This window comes from Nomascus leucogenys, chromosome 10 (assembly GCF_006542625.1).
Source record: "Nomascus leucogenys isolate Asia chromosome 10, Asia_NLE_v1, whole genome shotgun sequence".
Taxonomy (NCBI): Eukaryota; Metazoa; Chordata; class Mammalia; order Primates; family Hylobatidae; genus Nomascus; species Nomascus leucogenys.
Genome location: NC_044390.1, coordinates 5,105,969 through 5,124,694, shown reverse-complemented (window position 1 = coordinate 5,124,694; position 18,726 = coordinate 5,105,969). Strand labels below are relative to the sequence as shown.

Genomic DNA, 18,726 nt, shown 5'->3' with positions numbered 1-18,726 from the left:
CCTCAGACGCGCGCAAACCCGGAAGCAGATCGCATGGAGTGAAGGTCCCACAGCGGCGCGTGAGTTTCGCTCCATCTTGTGTGAAGTCTGCTCTTCCCAGGTCCCCGGCGCTTCTGTCCCTGGGACGTGGGGTCCCTCCAGACCTGGAAATTCTCGCCCGTCTTCCTTCGCCCAGAGCAAATTGAGACGTCCCCGTGAGAGCCCGGGGGTCACTCCTTTTGGGTTTAAAGTCTCCCTGAGGCTGGTCCCCTTCCGGATCTTTCTGCTATAGGGCAATGTATACACTTTCTGTTGCGTAGTTTTCCTGCTCTAAACCTTTTTCTGACTCCTCCCGCCCCGAGCTTTTTAAAGTCCTCACCCGAGAGGTGAATTCCCGCCCTGGGCGCCTCCCAGCCTCGCCCTCGTTGGCCCCTAGAGCGCAGCGCCGCAGCCCCAGTCCCAGGGAGGCCGAGTTCTCTGCCTGGTCCTGGGATCCTACAAACCCCACCCTTGTCTTAAGGCGCCGTCGCCCCCCACGTCCCTCCTCGTGCCGGGCCCTGCTGCTCCCCAGGTGTCCCCTCCGCAGTCACCGCTTGCCGTGAGCCTGCGTTAGGGGGGTGCCTGGGGCCTGTCCTGTGACACGGGGTGTTCTTGCCTCCTTGGCTCCAGCCCCTGGAAAATGGGTTCTTCTGGGATGCAGGCGTCTTACTCCAAACCCTCCTGTGATTGTGTGGGCCAAAGGGATAAGGAGATAGACAGCAGTAGAAAACCTGAGACAAGAGAAAAGAAGAATGAGAAAGACCCATAAGAGATGGCAAAGTAGAGGATGGGTGAGGGATTTGCCAAGAAACAGCAAAAGTGAAAAAAAAAAGAGATAAGAAAGCAGGAGGAGAAAAGCAACTGGAGAAATGTAGAGAAAAGCTAGATGTACAGAGAGATGAAGGACAGCAAGGTAGGGAGAGGGGCAGCAAAGAGGGAGGCTCATCAGGGTGAGGGAGAGGAGGAGGGATTTGGAGCCAGGGCAGACAGAGCAGAGTGGTGCTGGTGGCAAGGAGAATAGAGGGAGAACCACAGCAGGGAGGACACCTGGGGATCTAGGCTGCCAGAGAGTGGGGACAGGGGGGTATAACAGGGAAGAGAGAATTTAATGGGGAAAGCAGAGGAGGCACAGAGATGGTGTTGCAGGAAACTGAGGACGAGAGAGACTGATATGGGGGAGACAGGAGGATGTTTATTTAAGGTACGCACCGGCCCAGTGGATTTACATCTAAAAAGCTGAGCATTTCAACAAGCACAGAGTGGGGTTTTTTTGCTTTCAGAAGCAGAGTAAAAGCAGTTAATCATATAATAATAGGTCACGTAATCTATAGCATAGCATAACTTGTGTCCTTCCATAGCTGGTGGCCTTGTAGCTGCATTGAAAGAAAAACAAGAACAGCTAAATACACACATTTGTCCTTTTTTTTTCTTCACCCTTGTTCTGGAGGTGGGGGTGTCAGGAGCCCATTCCTTTGGCTTCAACTTCCCAAACAGCCTTATCTCATAATTGTTCTTGAAGTGAGTTCCCTAGGCAGAGGAAAACTTCCTCTATTCTTTTTAACCCTTGCCTTGCCTGTTAGTTTTCCTGGAGTGAATGAATGCATTTTTTTTTAAATTTCTTGCTTCAGTTTCCTCCCTTAGATGCTTTTTATAATCAAGATTTTAATAGAAAGCATCACTATTACTGGATTCTTCATAAAAGAGCAGGTTTTCTTCTTTAGGCACAGACTGATATTTATACAGAGCTGTTAGCTGAGTGGTAGTCTGTCGGGTCACAATTGCTTCTATAGTTGATTGAATGTTCTTAACAAGGAGAGGTAAGAGGCAAGGGAGTATTAAACCAATTCTTAGTATTTCTAGAACTACTCCTATTAAGGTTTTGAATCTACTGAAGGAGGAAAACCGGCCTCTAAAGAGGGACCCGGGAGTCTATTTTGTCTAAGTCTGGACTGGAACATGGGCTAATTTTTTCATTCTGGCAGTTCTTTCTATAACAGCCTTCCTATTGTCACCGATTTCTAGGCAGCAATTAGTTAGATTAAACTTTCTACATACTCCTCCTTCCTGGGCTAGGAGGTAGTCGAAAGCTAATCTATTTTGGTAGATGGCATTTCTCATTTTCATGGCTTACTGGGCCAGTTTCATCAGTGATGATTTCAAGTACTGCTTGCAAATTTATGATGTGGTTAAGCGTGTAAATCGGGGTGCGATACCTTTATGACTTATCTTGTGCCCAGGTAGCTGGCCTAGAGTACAGAATTAGTCTTTCAGGGGGCTGGTCTGTATCTTTCTAATCTTCTATTTTTATGTCTTTTCTTATGTCTATATCTCTTTTGTTTTTTTTCTTTAATTTTGTTGTAGACAGGATACCTTAAAATTTCTCCTTGTTGCAATGGGAGTAAGAAGAAAGATGGTCTGATTGTTTTAAGTACAGAAGCCCTTGTCTATTTGGCTGGCAACTGTCAGTAGGCCTGTGGCCCACAGTTCTAATAGAGACCAGAGGGTGCTTGCCAGGTATTTGGAGCTTCAAGCTGATACTAGGTGTGGTTTAGAGAAGAGAAATGGGAGAATGGGTTTGGATGAGGTGATCTGGAGTCATCTTTGCCTTGCCACAAAGTTTTCTTTAGTGTTTTATTATAATATTGCTGTCTTAAACAAGTTAATTCGTCTAGTGACTCTGTAAAAGCTTTTCCTTAATGAGCAACCCAGTATCTCCTGATAATAGAAGTTTTTAAGAGCTAGGCGCTTGAACTTGTGGGCGTTCGTTCGGAGGAAGAGTCAGTTAGAATTAAATTATCTTGTGGCATTAACGCTTTTGCTTCTTAAGGCCAGTGGTCTCCTATGTTAGTCCTTCTACAAACATAACATGAGGAAATGCTTAAGCTGCTAGCAATGTTTTCAGCCAGCCGAGCAAACAGGCTTTTAGCTAAAGGATGATGCTCTGGTGACTTCTGGTTTACATGCTTATAGAATAATTTAAAGATTCGGAATTGTTGCTGGGCCGGAAGGGTCGGGGTTCTTTTTTTGACAACATATAGGCAAGTTGCTGGGTAGGGGTGTGTGTGTAGACATGTATGGGGTAACCTGCAGTCCACACGGGTAAGTCTGGCTTTAGAATGGTGAAATTTACAGAATGACAGGTTTTTGTTTCACAATCTGGTTTTACCGGCATTTTGGTAAGCATAATTTTCCTTTGTTGTGTGCTGGGGTGCCACGATATGCAATACTGACAATCTTTTTCTGGGGCCTCAGAGGGACAAGGTGGCATGCATACTTATTTGTAGTCATTTCTATAGTATCTTTGTATAGGTGGGTTACCACAGACAGATGAGTCTAGGTCTGCTGCTTGACAAGCATCAAAATACAGAGAAATAGGCCCTCGGTAAAAGGGAAGGACCTTGATTTGGTTTAAGAGGGAACTTTCTTTTGACCTTGCACAAATTTTAAACTATTCACCAGGTGAAAACTTGGAGTTATAAGATACATAAGGTTGGTTATTTTCTTGGTCACAAATTGAGTAGATTGTCTAAGTACAAGTTCTTTTTTTTTTTTTTTTTTTTTTTCGAGCTGGTGTTTCGCTCTTGTTGCCCAGGCTGGAATGCAATGGCACAATCTTGGCTCACTGCAACCTCCACCTCCCAGGTTCAAGCGATCCTTCTGCGTCAGCCTCCAAAATAGCTGGGATTACAGGCATGCGCCAACGTGCCTGGCTAATTTTGTATTTGTAGTAGAGACAGTGTTTCTTCATGTTGGTGAGGCTGGTCTCGAACTCCTGACTTCAGGTGATCCACCCACCTCGGCCTCCCAAAGTGCTGGGATTACAGGCATGAGACACCATGCCTAGCCTTTATAAGTACAAGTTCTTAAGCAAGTCCTTGTACTCATAATAAATATAATACAATAGAGTCTTAATTATCCTGTTCCCTGACCAGGTAGTATGTGTACAGTGGGGACACCTTTCTATAGGTGCTTCTTCTACCATGGTTAAGGGGGGTAACAACAGCAAAACAATGTACAGCATATTCACATCCAGCAAGGACAGAAGAGGGCCTTGCCTGGGGGAGAAGGTTGACCACGACGACAGAACAATAGTAAAACAGTTAGTATTACAAGGAAAACTACCCGCCTTAAGATTTCTAACCACATTTACTGGCTTGATGAGTCCTCAAGCTTTGGCCATGCATAGACTAGTCAGCTTCCGGTTGGTGACTAGAGCAGGGCCTGTCGTCTCCTCGAGCTTCAGCCATGCGTAGACTGGTCAGCCTCCAGAGTGACCAGAGCAGGGCTGGCGTCCTCAGCAGCAGCTTGGTCTCGTCTCAGGATCAGCTGAGTTGGATGATCTGGGTCTTGCTGGCTGGTCCACTTATCCTGAGCTGCTGGTTTCAGCTGACTGTGGTGGCTCTAAGGCACGATTCCTGCAAGTTTAACAGCAGTGGAGTGGACAAGATTATGATATAGGGCCCATCCTATATGGGTCCTAGAGAAGTTAGATTCTGCTTTTTAACCTAAACAGAGTCTCCATGTTTAAAGGGGTGTCCTGGATCTGTGAGACCTATAGGCATTCTTCCTTGTATGCAGTTATGCGCTTCTTGCATTGAAACAGGAATTAAATGAAATTTAAAAAGGTGTAAGCAGAAACTCCGTTGTATGTAAGAAAACCCAATTGCCCCCTGAGAAAGAGAAAGAGCTGGAGTCCCTTAAAAATTAACTGCCTGTTTTTCTGTGGCTAGTGAGCCTTATCTCTCCTCTCTTCCCAGGCATTGCGAAGATGGTGTTTCTCTAGCTGTGCAGGTGCAAGGTCCCTACACAGATAAACTCAAGTCGTAAAACATGTTTTTCCTTGAAAAGTAAGAAATGATGTAATGCGTGTCTCAATTAAATAACTGTCTTTGTTTCTCACTTCTGTAATGGGCTTCCACCTGCACGGATCTCCCCCCAGCCCACAAAATGCTGAAAAGGTAACTTAGCTCTTTGTTCAGGGCTCAGTCCTTTGGATGTTAAACCAACTGGGTCAGTGCACCTAAATAATAATAAATCCTCCTCAACCCCATCGATCTGTCTGATTCCTTATCAATCCCACTACAGCATGGCTATTCTTAAAGCCTGTGAGCTATTAAGTGCATGTTTCCCTCAAGGCCCGTCTGGTCCATTCTGGACTAATGTTGAAAAATGGGCTGGACTGGCATGGAACGCTTTTCTGAAAGCACCCATGTATACTTTTTTTTTCTGAGATAGAGTTTCGCTCTTGTTGCCCAGACTGGAGTGCAATGGCACGATCTCAGCTCACTGCAATCTCTGCCTCCTGGGTTCAAGCAATTCTCCTGCCTCAGCCTCCCAGGCACCCACCACCATGCTCAGCTAATTTTTTGTATTTTTTTTTTTTTTTTGAGACGGAGTCTCGCTCTTTCACCCAGGCTGGAGTGCAGTGGCGCGATCTCGGCTCACTGCAGGCTCCGCCCCCCTGGGGTTCACGCCATTCTCCTGCCTCAGCCTCCCGCGTAGCTGAGACTACAGGCGCCTGCCACCTCGCCCGGCTAATTTTTTGTATTTTTAGTAGAGACGGGGTTTCACCGGGTTAGCCAGGATAGTCTCGATCTCCTGACCTCGTGATCCGCCCGCCTCGGCCTCCCAAAGTGCTGGGATTACAGGCGTGAGCCACCGCGCCTGGCCTAATTTTTTGTATTTTTAGTAGAGACGGGTTTCACCATGTTGGCCAGGTTGATCTCAAACTCCTGAACTCAGGTGATCCACCCGCCTCGAGCTCCTAAAGTGCTGGTATTACAAGCGTGATCCATTCTCCCGGCCACCCATGTATTCTTGATGGAAACAATTTGCTTATGTCTTAGTTCTACAGCTGACCTTCTTTTCACTGTTTTTAAGTTCAATAGCTGTGGGTTCACACTTCCGCATTTTATAAATGTTACTGTGACTTTCTTGTAAGGAAGAATTAAATGTCAGAAATCAAAGACAACAGAACCTTGCAAAAGAAGTTTCTTTAGCCCAGATATGTGAAAGATGTTTCTCTAATTTTCAAGGATAGGGGTGATAAAGACCAACACTTCCATTAGCTCCTCCAGGCCCCCATGTAATAATTCAGGCACCCGGGTGCGGTGGCTTATGCCTGTAATCCTAGCACTTTGGGAGGCTGAGGCGGGCACATCAGGAGGTCAGGAGATCGAGATTATCCTGGCTAACTTGGTAAAACTTCTTCTCTACTAAAAATACAAAAAATTAGCCAGACGTGGTGGCGGATGCCTGTAGTCCCAGCTACTCGAAAGGCTGAGGAAGGAGAATGGTGTGAACACGGGAAGCGGAGTTTGCAGTGAGCCAAGATCGCGCCACTGCTCTCCAGCCTGGGAGACAGAGCGAGACTCCATGTCAAAAAAAAAAAAAAAAGAAGTCAGGCACACCTTCTCACTCATCTCAGACCTTCTCAGGGGAACTTGGTGAAAATTTCCCCACTCTGACCCCAGCGAGCCTTCCTGCAACTTGGAGATGAGGGGCTAGACCAGAAAAGCTTAACCTGAGTGACCCTGGCCCCTGAAATGGTTGGCAAAATAGAGTGCGTGTCTGGGCGTGGCTTTTCTTCTGGGAGAGGGGAGTGCCCAGTTGTAACTAGAATTTTAAATGGGATGCAGTACCCCAAAAATGAAAAAAAAAATAATAAAACGCAGAAGAATGGAAGAAACAGAGTTGCAGACTCAGACACAGAGACTATCTTCGGGGCCTTTCTCTGTATGAGGATATCACAGCTAGATGTAAAGCAGGTCATGTCAGTCCCTGGCAGGGAACCCTCCACCGGCTTCCCGTGTTCCCCAGGACAAAAGCCCCACTCCTCACTGTGGCTCCACAGCCCTGTGTCCAGGGCCCCTGCCACTGTCCAGCCTCCTCCTGGGAGCTTGCGCTCATCTCATGACTCCCTCTGCCCCAGTCACATTTGCTTTTCACTTTTCCCAAACATCAGAACCTTTCCTGTCTCAGGTCATTGTCCCTGCTCTTACCCTATGTCCCTAAATGATCACAGCACTGTCCCTTTCCTCTGCATTCAGGTCTAGGCTCAGAGCTGTCTCCCATGCCCTCCACCCCATCTGAAGTTCCCGCCGCCCATCAGTCTCTATCAAGTTACCCAGGTTTTATTATTATCTGCATTAATCACATCAGAAACGCTTTTTTTTTTTGACAGAGTCTCACTCTGCGGCACAGGCTGTGAGTGCAGTCTCATGATCTTGGCTCACTGCAACCTACGTCTCCTGGGTTCAAGTGATTCTTGTGTCTCAGCCTCCCAATTAGCTGAGATTGCAGGTTTGTGCCACCACACTTGGCTAATTATTATATTTTTAGTTTAGTTTAGTTTTGAGTCTCATTCTGTCACCCAGGTTTGAGTGCAGTGACATGATCTCAGCTCACTGCAACAGCCACTGCCAGGGTTCAAGCGGTTCTCCTGCCTCAGCTTCCCGAGTAGCTGGGATTACAGACATCTACCAAGCCCAGTTACTTTTTGTATTTTTAATAGAGACAGGGTTTCACCATGTTGACCATGCTGGTCTCAAACTTCTGACCTCAAGTAATCCGCCCACCCCGGCCTTCCAGAGTGCTAGTATTACAGGCATGAGCCACTGCGACTGGCTCAATTTTTGTATTTTTAGTAAAGGCAGGGTTTCACTATGTTGGCCAGGCTGGTCTCGAACTCCTGAGCTCAAGTGATTCTCCCACCTCAACCTCCTAAGTAGCTGGGACCACAAACACACAGATATGCACCACTATGGCTGGCTACGTTTTTGTATTTTTGGTAGAGATGGGGTTTCACCATGTTGCCTAGGCTGGTCTCAAACTCCTGGGCTCAAGCGATCTACCCCTCTCAGCCTCCCACAGTGCTAGGATGACAGCTGAGAGCTACCACACCGAGCCTCTGTATGGAGTTTGGTCAGGTCTGGGTCTGTGCCCTGAAGAGCTCACTCCAGCCCAGTTCCCCACTGCTGCAGCGTGTGTGTGGGCTTCCCCAGGAGGGGAGCGGGAGTTTTCCTGTAGGAGTTTACTGTACCTGGTGTGGAGGGCAGTAGAGGGGACTGTATTTCGTCAGGGCGAGGTCTCCTTTGTATGTGTCGTTGTGTTACAGGGAGGGTGTGTGTTGATTCTGAGCAATAAACAACATTTTTATCATTCAGGATTGACATCTAAAGACTCTTTGTACGTGAGGAAGAAACCTGGAAGAGGAAGAGGAAAGCAAAGGAGTCAGGGATGGCCCTTTCTCAGGTGAGATGATATTCTCGGTGGATTGTTCTGTCTCCTTCCTTTCAGAAATGCTGACCTTGGAGTTGGGAATCTTCTGAGTCTGAAGCGTCCTGCCTGACATGTTTGCTCACATTCACCCATGCCTTCCCTCAGTCCCTCTCATCTTGCTTAGATTCCATCTCTTGTGACCAAGTGACATGAACGTGGGAAGAGGCTGCACTGGGCATGGTCCTGGGAAGGGCTCACACCCAGACATGGATGGAGATGGGGTGAGGGTCCCGTGGTGTCAGTGCTGTTGGGCAGCAGGGATTGTTCAGGGGCCACATGTGGATGCTCTGTCAGCTCTCTGTGGACCAGGATTAGAGCAGCTGCCACTGGAAGTCACACATTAATGTGCACAAAGTACGTGGTAAATTCCAGAAAAGGAGACCAATATTGGGAAATGCTTTCTGCCTGATTTTATACTACATTTTTAGGTAATTGAGTGAGTTGCTGTGTTTCTGACTCCAAAAATCTCAGTAATTAGAATGGAAAGTTCATACACAGACATGAATGATACAAGATGTTTGATTCCATCATTATTTTAAGAATACGAAATCAACCTAAATAATAGCAGGAGATTCATTAATCCATTTGCAGCATATTAAGCTCATGGAGACTGTGGTGTTACTGTGGAGAGGCTTGTGAAACAGGTGATTTCAGTAAAAATGGTTATAACTTTTCTCACATATGAGAGCAGTACTTCTTTTTTATCCTAGAGGATGGAGCCATATTCTCATTCCACCTGTTACAATTATTATTATTATTATTATATTCTGATAATATTATAATATTTTAAATATAAGAGGTCTTGCTCTGTCACCCAGGCTGAAGTGCAGTGGCATGATCTTGGCTCATGGCAACCTCCACCTCCCAGGTTCAAGCAATTCTCCTACTTCAGCCTCCCCAGTAGCTGAGATTATAGGCATGCACCACCATGCCCAGCTAATTTTGTTGTATTTTTATTAGTGACGGGTTATCACCAGGTTGGCCAGGCTGGTCTCAAACTCTTAACCTCAGGTGATCTGCCTGCCTCAGCCTCCAGGAGTGCTGAGATTACAGGCATGAGCCACCATGCCCAGCCCTATCAATTATTATTAAATATATATTTTTATATTTAAACATCACATGATGAATATATTTGTTTTGTGGTAAAACTCCAAGCAAAGCTGCAGCTTAGACCCTTTGCCATAAAGCATGTTCTTTTCTCTGTCACATCCTCCACCCTCCTTCCAGCCTCATTGGGGAGCCACTACTGTCAGTTCGGTGTCAGGTGTCAGGTGTGGTACTCATGTATTTCTGCATCGTTATGAGACTTCAGAAAAAATTCTGCAGTAAATTACAAAAATTTTTTTTTTACAAAACTTAGCCAGGCGTGGTGGCGCGTGCCTGTAATCCCAGCTACTCAGGAGGCTGAGGCAAGAGAATCACTTGAACATGGGAGGCGGAGGTTGCAGTGAAATGAGATTGTGCCACTGCACTCCAGCCTGGGCACAGAGCAAGACTTCGTCTCAAAAAAAGAATAGTTTTTATATTTATGTTTTTACTTTAGGTTTGGGGCTGCATGTGCAGGTTTGTTACATAGGTAAACTAGGGTCATCAGGGTTTGTTGTACAAATTATTTCATCACTCTGGTATTAAGCCCAACTGCAACCTCTGCATCCCAAGCGATTCTCCTGCCTCAGCCTCCTGGCTAGCTGAAATTACTGGGGCCTGCTACCACACCTGGCTAATTTTTGTATTTTTAGTAGAGATAGGGTTTCACCATGTTAGCCAGGCTGATCTTGAACTTCTGACCTAAGATGATCCACCTACCTCGGCCTCCCAAACAGCTGGGATTACAGGCGTGAGCCTCCGTGCCCAGCCGCCAATAGTTATTTTTTCTGCTCCTCTCCTTCCTCCCACGCTCCACTCTCAAGCAGACCCCAGTGTCTGTTGTTTTCTTCTTTGTGTTCCAGTAGATATTTTACTTTGATATTTGATCCTGCTAGTTGTGAATTTACATGTTCTCACATTAGTAACCATGGCTAGCTTGCCCTTTGACATCTGCATTGGAAATTAGCTGAATGACAACATGTGGGTCCTTTGAGATTTTTCCCTGTATAAGGAGTGCCATAGTGGCTGCCTCTGCACATGCCTGCATTCCTACAGATATCTGAAGCTTCCTCCAGGTCAGGCAGTTGAAAAGGTGATTGCTTCTTCTAGGATGGAGCATTTCCTGTTTTCTTAGATCTGACGAGATTCCCGCCTGCCCCAACTGCCAAAGTGTCCTTTTCCAGCAAGATGAGATTCCTCTTCAGTTCAACAAAACTTGGAATTTTATATTTTTAAAACCTGTATATGTATACATACATACACATACACATATACATATACATACATATACACACACACAAATGTGTATATTTTGAACAACTTTTACATTTTGAAAATCTGGGGAAAATGACAACCCTTTGTATTAACATCTAGTTTTTTGTGAGTCTGTAGGTTTCATTATTTTGTTGACAAATATATCTATGTAATGGATTTTCATACTTTGAGTAATCTAGTTTTCATATATTTTCTTTTATTTTGAGACTGGGTCTCACTGTGTTGCCCAGGCTGGAGCACAGTGGTGCGATCTTAGCTCACTGCAACCTCCACCCTCAGGCTCAAGCCATCATCCTACCTCAGGCTCCCAAGTAGCTGGAACCACAGGTGCCTGCCACCATGCCCAGCTAATTTTTTTTTTGAGATGGAATCTCTGTTGCCCTGGCTGAATTGGTGCAATTTCGGATCATTGCAGCCTCTGCCTACTGGGATCAAGCAATTCTCCTGCATCACCCTCCCAGGTAGCTGGGATAACAGGCCTGTGCCACCGTGCCTGGCTGGATTTTAGTTTCTGATCTTTCATTGTGGACGTTGTCATCTCTGAAGACATCACTCATACTCTGCCTCATCTAGATACTGAATGTCACTTAGTGTTTCAATAGAAGTTTCTGGGCCAGGCATGGCCCAGAATTGGGCCTGCAATTCCAGCACTTTGAGAGACTGAGTTAGGCAGATCATGAGGTCAAGAGTTTGAGACAAACCTGGCCAATATGGTGAAACCCCGTTTCTACTAAAAATACAAAAATTAAATTGGCGTGGTGGCATGCGCCTGTAATTTCAACTACTCAGGAGGCTAAGGCAGGAGAATCACTTGATCCTGGGAGGTGGAGGTTGCAGTGAGCAGAGACTACACCATTGCACCCCAGCCTGAGTGACAGAGTGAGACTCTGTCTCAAAAAAAGAAAAGTATAACAAAACACAACTGGGAAGACAAAATGCTGTGGAAAAACCCCTTACTCGGATTTGTGAGAACATTCACTGCAATTAAATCCATGCTTTCCCCTCTCTCCTCTTCTCATTTTCTGTAAAAATAAGAACTCCTCCCACAACCATTTCTTTAAAATGTGTTTTAATTTCAGAGTCTGTTGACATTCAGGGACGTGGCCATAGAATTCTCTCAGGAGGAGTGGAAATGCCTGGACCCTGCTCAGAGGACTCTATACAGGGACGTGATGTTGGAGAATTATAGGAACCTGGTCTCCCTGGGTGAGGATAACTTCCCTCCAGAAGTGGGGATGTGCCCTTGCGTATCTTTCTATTTTCTCTTTTTTTAGATAGAGTGTCTCTCTCTGTCCCCCAGGGTGGAGTGTAAGGATGTGATCATGGCTCGCTGCAATCTTGAATTCCTGGGCTCAAGTGATTGTCCCACCTCAGCTTCCCCCGGTAGTGGTACCGGTGCATGCCACCATGCCAGGATACTTTTTTAGTTTTTTTTTTTTAAAGACAGGTTCTTGCTGTGTTGTTGAAGTTGGTCTTGATCTCCTGGGCTCAAGACATCCTCCTTGGCCTCCCAAGAAGCTGGGATTACAGGCGCCAACCCCTGTACCTAACTATTGGCTTTTGTTTTTAAAATTTTTGCATATGTGTGTCCTTAGGGCTAATATGAGTCTTCTGTGGACAACATGTAGTTGGTTCCTGTTGACTGAGCCAGTCTTTGCCTTCTGAGTGCAGTTAAATATTTACATTTGAAATATTACTGATGCAGAAGACCTTACCATTGCCTTTTTGTTACATATTATCTGTATTTCTTGATTTTTTGTTTGTTTGTTTTTTTGTTCTTATTTTGTTTTTTCAGGGTTTTTTTTGTTCGTCATTCTTCATTTCCTACTTTTTGTGTTTAATTGCTTTTTTGTGTAGACATGCTTTGACTCCTTTCTTCTTTACTTTGTTTGTTTGTTTATGACGGAGTCTCACTCTGTCGCCAAGGCTGCAGTGCAGTGCTGCGATGTTGGCTCACCACAGCTGGCTGCACATCTCGAGCTCAAACAATTCTTGTGCCCCAGTGGCTCATGCCTGTAATCCCAGCACTTTGGAAGGCTGAGGTGGGCAAATCACCTGAGGTCAGGAGTTCAAAACCAGCCTGTCTAACGTGGCAAAACTCCATCTCTACTAAAAATACAAAAATTAGCCAGACACGGTCGTGGGCGCCTGTAATCCCTGCTACTCAAGAGGCTAACACAGGAGAGTCACTTGAACCCCAGAGGCGGAGGTTGTGGTGAGCTGAGATTGTGCCATGCACTCCAGCCTGGGCAACAGAGTGAAACTCTGTCTCAAAGAAAAAACAATTCCACAACCTGCAAAAGCTTCTCTTTCTCCACCAGAACTCTTTATTTATGTCAGAATTATTTCTGTGTTTGTTGCATTTTCGTTAACATATATGTACAGTGTTTTTTCATGCTTTTTTCTTCTAAATAATAGGAAAAAAAGTTGAATTATGAAGGAAAGGGACACATATACCAGTTTCTGTATCCGTCTTTTTATTTGCCTATTTATTTATTTATTGATGAGATGAAGTTTTATCCTTGTCACCCATGCTAGAGTGCAATGGCACAATCTCAGGTCACTGCAACCTCCAACTCCTGGGTTCAAGCGATTCTCCTGCCTCAGTTTCCCAAGTAGCTGGGACTACAGGCATATGCCACCACACCAGGCTAATTTTTTTTATTTTTGTTTTTTGTAGAGACGGGGTTTCACCGTGTTAGCCAGGATGGTCTTGATCTCCTGACTTCGTGATCCTTCTCCCTCAGCCTCCCAAAGTGCTGGGATTACAGTGTGAACCACCTCACTCAGCCGGCGTCAAAGTTTTTAAAACATGTTATTGCTATTAGATGGCATCACGTATTGCAAGATTTATAGTACAGGCCCTAAACTTGCTTTGTTTAATTAGATTTTTCGGCCTTCGGTGATGTTGATCATGAGATGCTCCTTTTCCTGTGTCAGTCATTTCACTGTCCTGTCAGAAATAGCTTAGACTGGCCAGCCGAGGTGGGTCATGCCTTAATCCCAGCCGTATGGGATGCCGAGGTGGGCAAATCGCTTGAAGTCAGGAGTTTGCGACCAGTCTGGCCAACATGGTGAAACCTCGAATCTACTAAATACAAGAAATTGGCCAGGTGTAGTAGCTCACACCTGTAATCCCAGCACTTTGGGAGGCCGACAGGGGCAGATCACCTGAGTTCAGGAGTTTGAGACCAGCCTGGCCAACATGGTGAAACCCTGTCTCTACTAAAAATACAAAAATTACTTGGGTGTGGTGGCACATGGCTGTTATCTCAAGTACTCGAGAGGCTGAGGCAGGAGAATCACTTGAACCTGGGAGGTGGGGGTTGTAGTGAGCCAAGGTTGCACCACTGCACTCCAGTCTGGGCACCAAAGTGAGACTCCAGGCTGAGGCGAGAGAATCTCTTGAGGCAGGAGAATCATGCCACTACACTCCAGCCTGGGTGATAGAGCATGACTTGGTCTCAAAAACAAACAAAAAAAGAAATAGCTTAAACTGGGAGGCTTAAGACCAGAAATTTATTTCTCATGAATTTGGAAAGTGGGAAGTCCAAGAGCAAGGTGCCAGCCAAATTGGTTCCTGGCGAGAGCCTTCTTTATGGTTTAGCCCAGCCACCTTCGTGCCATGTCCTGACATGGTAGAAAGAGGAACAAGAAACGAGCTCTTTAATATCTCTTTTTATGAAAGCACAAGCCCTATTCACGAGTGGTCAACACCCGTGACCAAATTCTCTCAAAGGCCCCATCTGCAGAACATCCTATTGGAGAATAAGAACTCTGAACATGGCTTTTGGCCAATAAGAACATTCAGACCAGGGAGCCTGCATCATATTGTTTATGTTTTTATTGTGCAATTTGTTTTATACAATGTTTTCTCTGATCTCAGTTTATAAATTTTCCCACTACACATTCTATGTTTTATATTTTGTGCATAGTGAACTAGATACATAGGGCAATGTGTATATATATATAATTGCTGTATTGCCTGGCTGTTTCATAAATGTAGTTGTGACATCCTAATTGCACCCTCTGGCACTATTAGTCAATTTTTTTTTTTTTTTCTTTGAGACGAAGTCTCACCCTGTCACTCAGGCTAGAGTGCAATGGTGGGACCTTGGCTCACTACAACCTCTACCTCCTGGGTTCAAACGATTCTCTTGCCTCAGCCTTCTAAGTAGCCGAGATTACAGGCACCCGCCACCACACCCAGCTAATTTTTTTGTATTTTTAGTAGAGTTAGGGTTTCACCATGTTGGCCAGGCTATTCTTGAACTCCTGACCTCATGGTCTGCCCACCTCGGCCTCCCAAGGTGCTGGAATTGCAGGCGTGAGCCACTGCACCCGGCTGTTAGTGAATTCCTTATTCCTTGTAATGCTGCGTATTTTTTTGACCTCATACATCAGAAGGTAGTGATCTTAACACGTATTTTAGTTCTTATATTGTGTGCTGGTGGTAAGTAGAAGTTGTGCCTTTTTTCTTAACAGGGAATTGTTTAGAATTCTGCAGGTTGTATAAATGTGCTTATGATTTGCTTGCTGGTTTTATGGGTTACAGTATTTTACCAGTTCATTTTTATGATTTTACATAAAGCTTTTTGGTATGTGGTATGCAATATAACTGACAGAGTTTACTAGTTAATGTCACAAAGTGCCACCAGGTGCTGTGGCTCACGCCTGCAATCCCAGGACTTTGGGAGGCTGAGGCGGGTGGATCACTTGAGGTCAAAAGTTCAAGGCCAGCCTGGCCAACATGATGAAACCCTGTCTCTACTAAAAATACAAAAATTAGCCAAGCATGCTGGCGTGTGCCTATAATCCCATATACTCAGGAGGCCGAGGCAGGAGAATGGCTTGAACCCAAAGGGTGGAGGTTGCAGTGAGCCGAGATCAGGCCATTGCCCTCCAGCCTCTCCAGCCTGTTGTGACACAGTGAAACATTGTCTCAAAAATATGAAAATAAAAAAAAATTTTTAATGTTACAATATGCCTTTTCTGCATGTATATAGGTAATTTTATGACAGTTATTCAGAAAAATATTGTTTTTTCTTTTATTTTATTTTTTTGAGATGGAGTCTCACTTTGTCATCCAGGCTGAAGTACAGTGGTGCGATCTCGGCTCACTGCAACCTCTGCCTCTTGGGTTCAAGCAATTCTTGTGCCTCACCCTTGTGAGTAGCTGGGAGTACAGACATGGGCCACCACGCCTTGCTAAATTTTGTAATCTTTTCTTATCTTCTCAGTGCTATGATTATTTAACAATACAGAATTTCCATTGATTTTGGTTATCCTTACATGAGCTTGCTGTGGATTATTTACCAATATAGTATATCGTGTGGTCCTTTAGTATTTATTTGTATACAGTAAATATGCTGTAAATATGAAGAATATATACTTTTCATTGATGTGCTAGTGATATGTTTTTTGCAAACTGTTAGACACTTTAGGGTCACATTGGAAAAATACTCCTTACTTTAGGCTTACACATGTTTGTGCCCTTCAGTGTTTTGTCATGATACTGGAAATAAGCTTCCATAATAATAATTTGAAGTACATGTAATCGCCCTTTATTTATTAAAGAATCTTACAATTTTGTTTTCCTAAACTTTGAAGATCATGTTTGGGAAGTTTAAAATAAGTATTGTCTTTTGTGTCATATTTATACATTTCAGTATGATTTACCATCTGTACTTAACTGGAAACCTATTAGTGTTTATATTTTATAGGTATCTCTTCCAAATGCACACTGAAGGAGTTCTCATCAACAGCACAAGGCAATAGAGAAGTGATCCACACAGGGACATTGGAAAGACATGAAAGTCATCACATTGGAGATTTTTGCTTTCAGGAAATTGAGAAAGACATTCATAACTTTGAGTTTCAGTGGCAAGAAGATGAAAGAAATGGCCATGAAGCACCCATGACAAAAATCAAAAAGTTGATGGGTAGTACAGAGCAATATGATCAAAGTCATGCTGGAAACGAGCCTATTAAAGATCAGCTTGGATCAAGCTTTCATTCGCATCTGTCTGAACGCCACGTATTTCAGCCCAAAGGGAAAATTAATAGTCAAGTTGAGAAGTCTATCAGTGATGCTTCCTCGGTTTCAACAGCCCAAAGAATTTCTTGTAGGCCCAAAACCCATATATCTAATAACTATGGGAATAATTTTCTGAATTGTTCATTACTCACACAAAGACAGGAAGTACACATGAGAGAAAAATCTTTCCAATGTATTGAGAGTGGCAAAGCCTTTAATTATGGCTCACTCTTAAGGAAACATCAGATAATTCATCTAGGAGGGAAACAATATAAATGTGATGTATGTGACAAGGTCTTTAATCGGAAGCGATACCTTGCACGCCATCATAGATGTCACACTGGTGAGAAACCTTACAAGTGTAATGAGTGTGGCAACTCCTTCAGTCAGATGTCATCCCTTACATATCATCGTAGACTTCATACTGGAGAGAAACCTTACAAATGTGAAGAATGTGACAAAGCTTTCAGACACAATTCAGCCCTTCAAAGACATAGGAGAATTCATACTGGAGAGAAACCACACAAGTGTAATGAGTGTGGCAAGACCTTTAGTCAGAAGTCATACCTTGCATGCCATCGTAGCATTCATACTGGAAAGAAACCTTACGAATGTGAAGAATGTGACAAAGCTTTCAGTTTCAAATCAAACCTTGAAAGTCATAGGATAACTCATACTGGAGAGAAGCCATACAAGTGTAATGATTGTGGCAAGACCTTCAGTCATATGTCAACCCTTACATGCCATCGTAGACTTCATACTGGAGAGAAACCTTTCAAGTGTGAAGAATGTGATGAAGCTTTCCGTTTCAAATCAAGTCTTGAAAGACATAGGAGAATTCATAATGGACAGAAACTGTACAAATGTAATGAGTGTGACAAGACCTTCAGTCAGGAGTTATCCCTTACATGCCATCATAGACTTCATAGTGGAGAGAAACCTTACAAGTGTGAAGAATGTGACAAAGCTTACAGTTTCAAATAAAATCTTGAAATATGTCAGAAAATTCATACTGGAGAGAAATGTTACAAGTGTAGTGATTGTGGCAAGACCTTCAGTCATACGCCATCCATTGTATACCATCATAAATTTCATAGTGGAGAGAAACCTTACAAATGTGAAGAATGTGATGAAGCTTTCAGTTTCAAATCAAACCTTGAAAGACATAGGAGAATTCACACTGGTGAGAAACCTTACAGGTGTAATAGGTGTGGCAAGACCTTCAGTCATACTTCCTCCTTTACATGCCATCGTAGACTTCATACTGGAGAGAAACCTTACAAATGTGAAGAATGTGATGAAACTTTCAGATACAAATCAAACCTTGAAAGACATAGGAGAATTCATACTGGAGAGAAACCGTGCAAGTGTAGTGAGTGTGGCAAGACCTTCAGTCAGGAGTTGTGCCTTACACACCATCGTAGACTTCATACTGGACCGCACAGCAGCAGGTGAGCAGTGGGTGAGTGAGCGTGACCACCTGAGCTCTGCCTCCTGTGAGATCAGCAGCGCCACTGCATCTCAGAGGAGTGCGAACCCTACTGTGAACTGTGCATGCGAGGGATCTGGGTTGCATGCTCTTTATGAGAATCTAACTAATGCCTGATGATCTCAGGCGGCACAGTTTAATCCTGAAACCATCCCCCCGTCTGTGGAAAAACTGCCTTCCACAAAACCAGTCCCTGGTGCCTAAAACGCTGGGAACCGCTAATCTAGACAGTTCTCTGCTAAGGAAGCACGTGGTTGAGAAACATCAGAATCGTTCCCAGGGACCATGCTCCGGAGTCTCAGCAGGCGCCTGCAGGTGAGCCCCACTGAGGAGAGGTGAGCCTCTCCTCTTCCTTCTGGACTTCCTCAGCTTTGGTAATGAAAAGCTGCATCCTCTTCGGTCCCCAATTCCTCTCTGGGTGTCAGGATCTCTAAAACCCTCTCAGCCGCTGAGAAATCTGTCTGTCACAGTGTCTTCATCCGTGCATCATGAAGGACCCTCATACGGCTGATGTGCCTTGGCTAATGCGAGTAACACTGCA

The 18,726-nt window shown here is 44.5% G+C and overlaps 1 protein-coding gene across 1 annotated transcript; it reads left to right on the top strand.

Annotated features, from left to right (window-relative positions):
- LOC100600666 (zinc finger protein 765-like) lies at positions 1-18,087 on the top strand. Its single transcript, XM_030819748.1, has 4 exons — positions 1-59; positions 8,184-8,271; positions 11,739-11,865; positions 16,383-18,087. Exons 2-4 carry the CDS (start codon positions 8,257-8,259, stop codon positions 17,678-17,680), a joined length of 1,440 nt encoding a protein of 479 aa, XP_030675608.1. The 5' UTR covers positions 1-59; positions 8,184-8,256; the 3' UTR covers positions 17,681-18,087.
- The last annotated feature ends 639 nt before the right edge of the window (positions 18,088-18,726 follow it).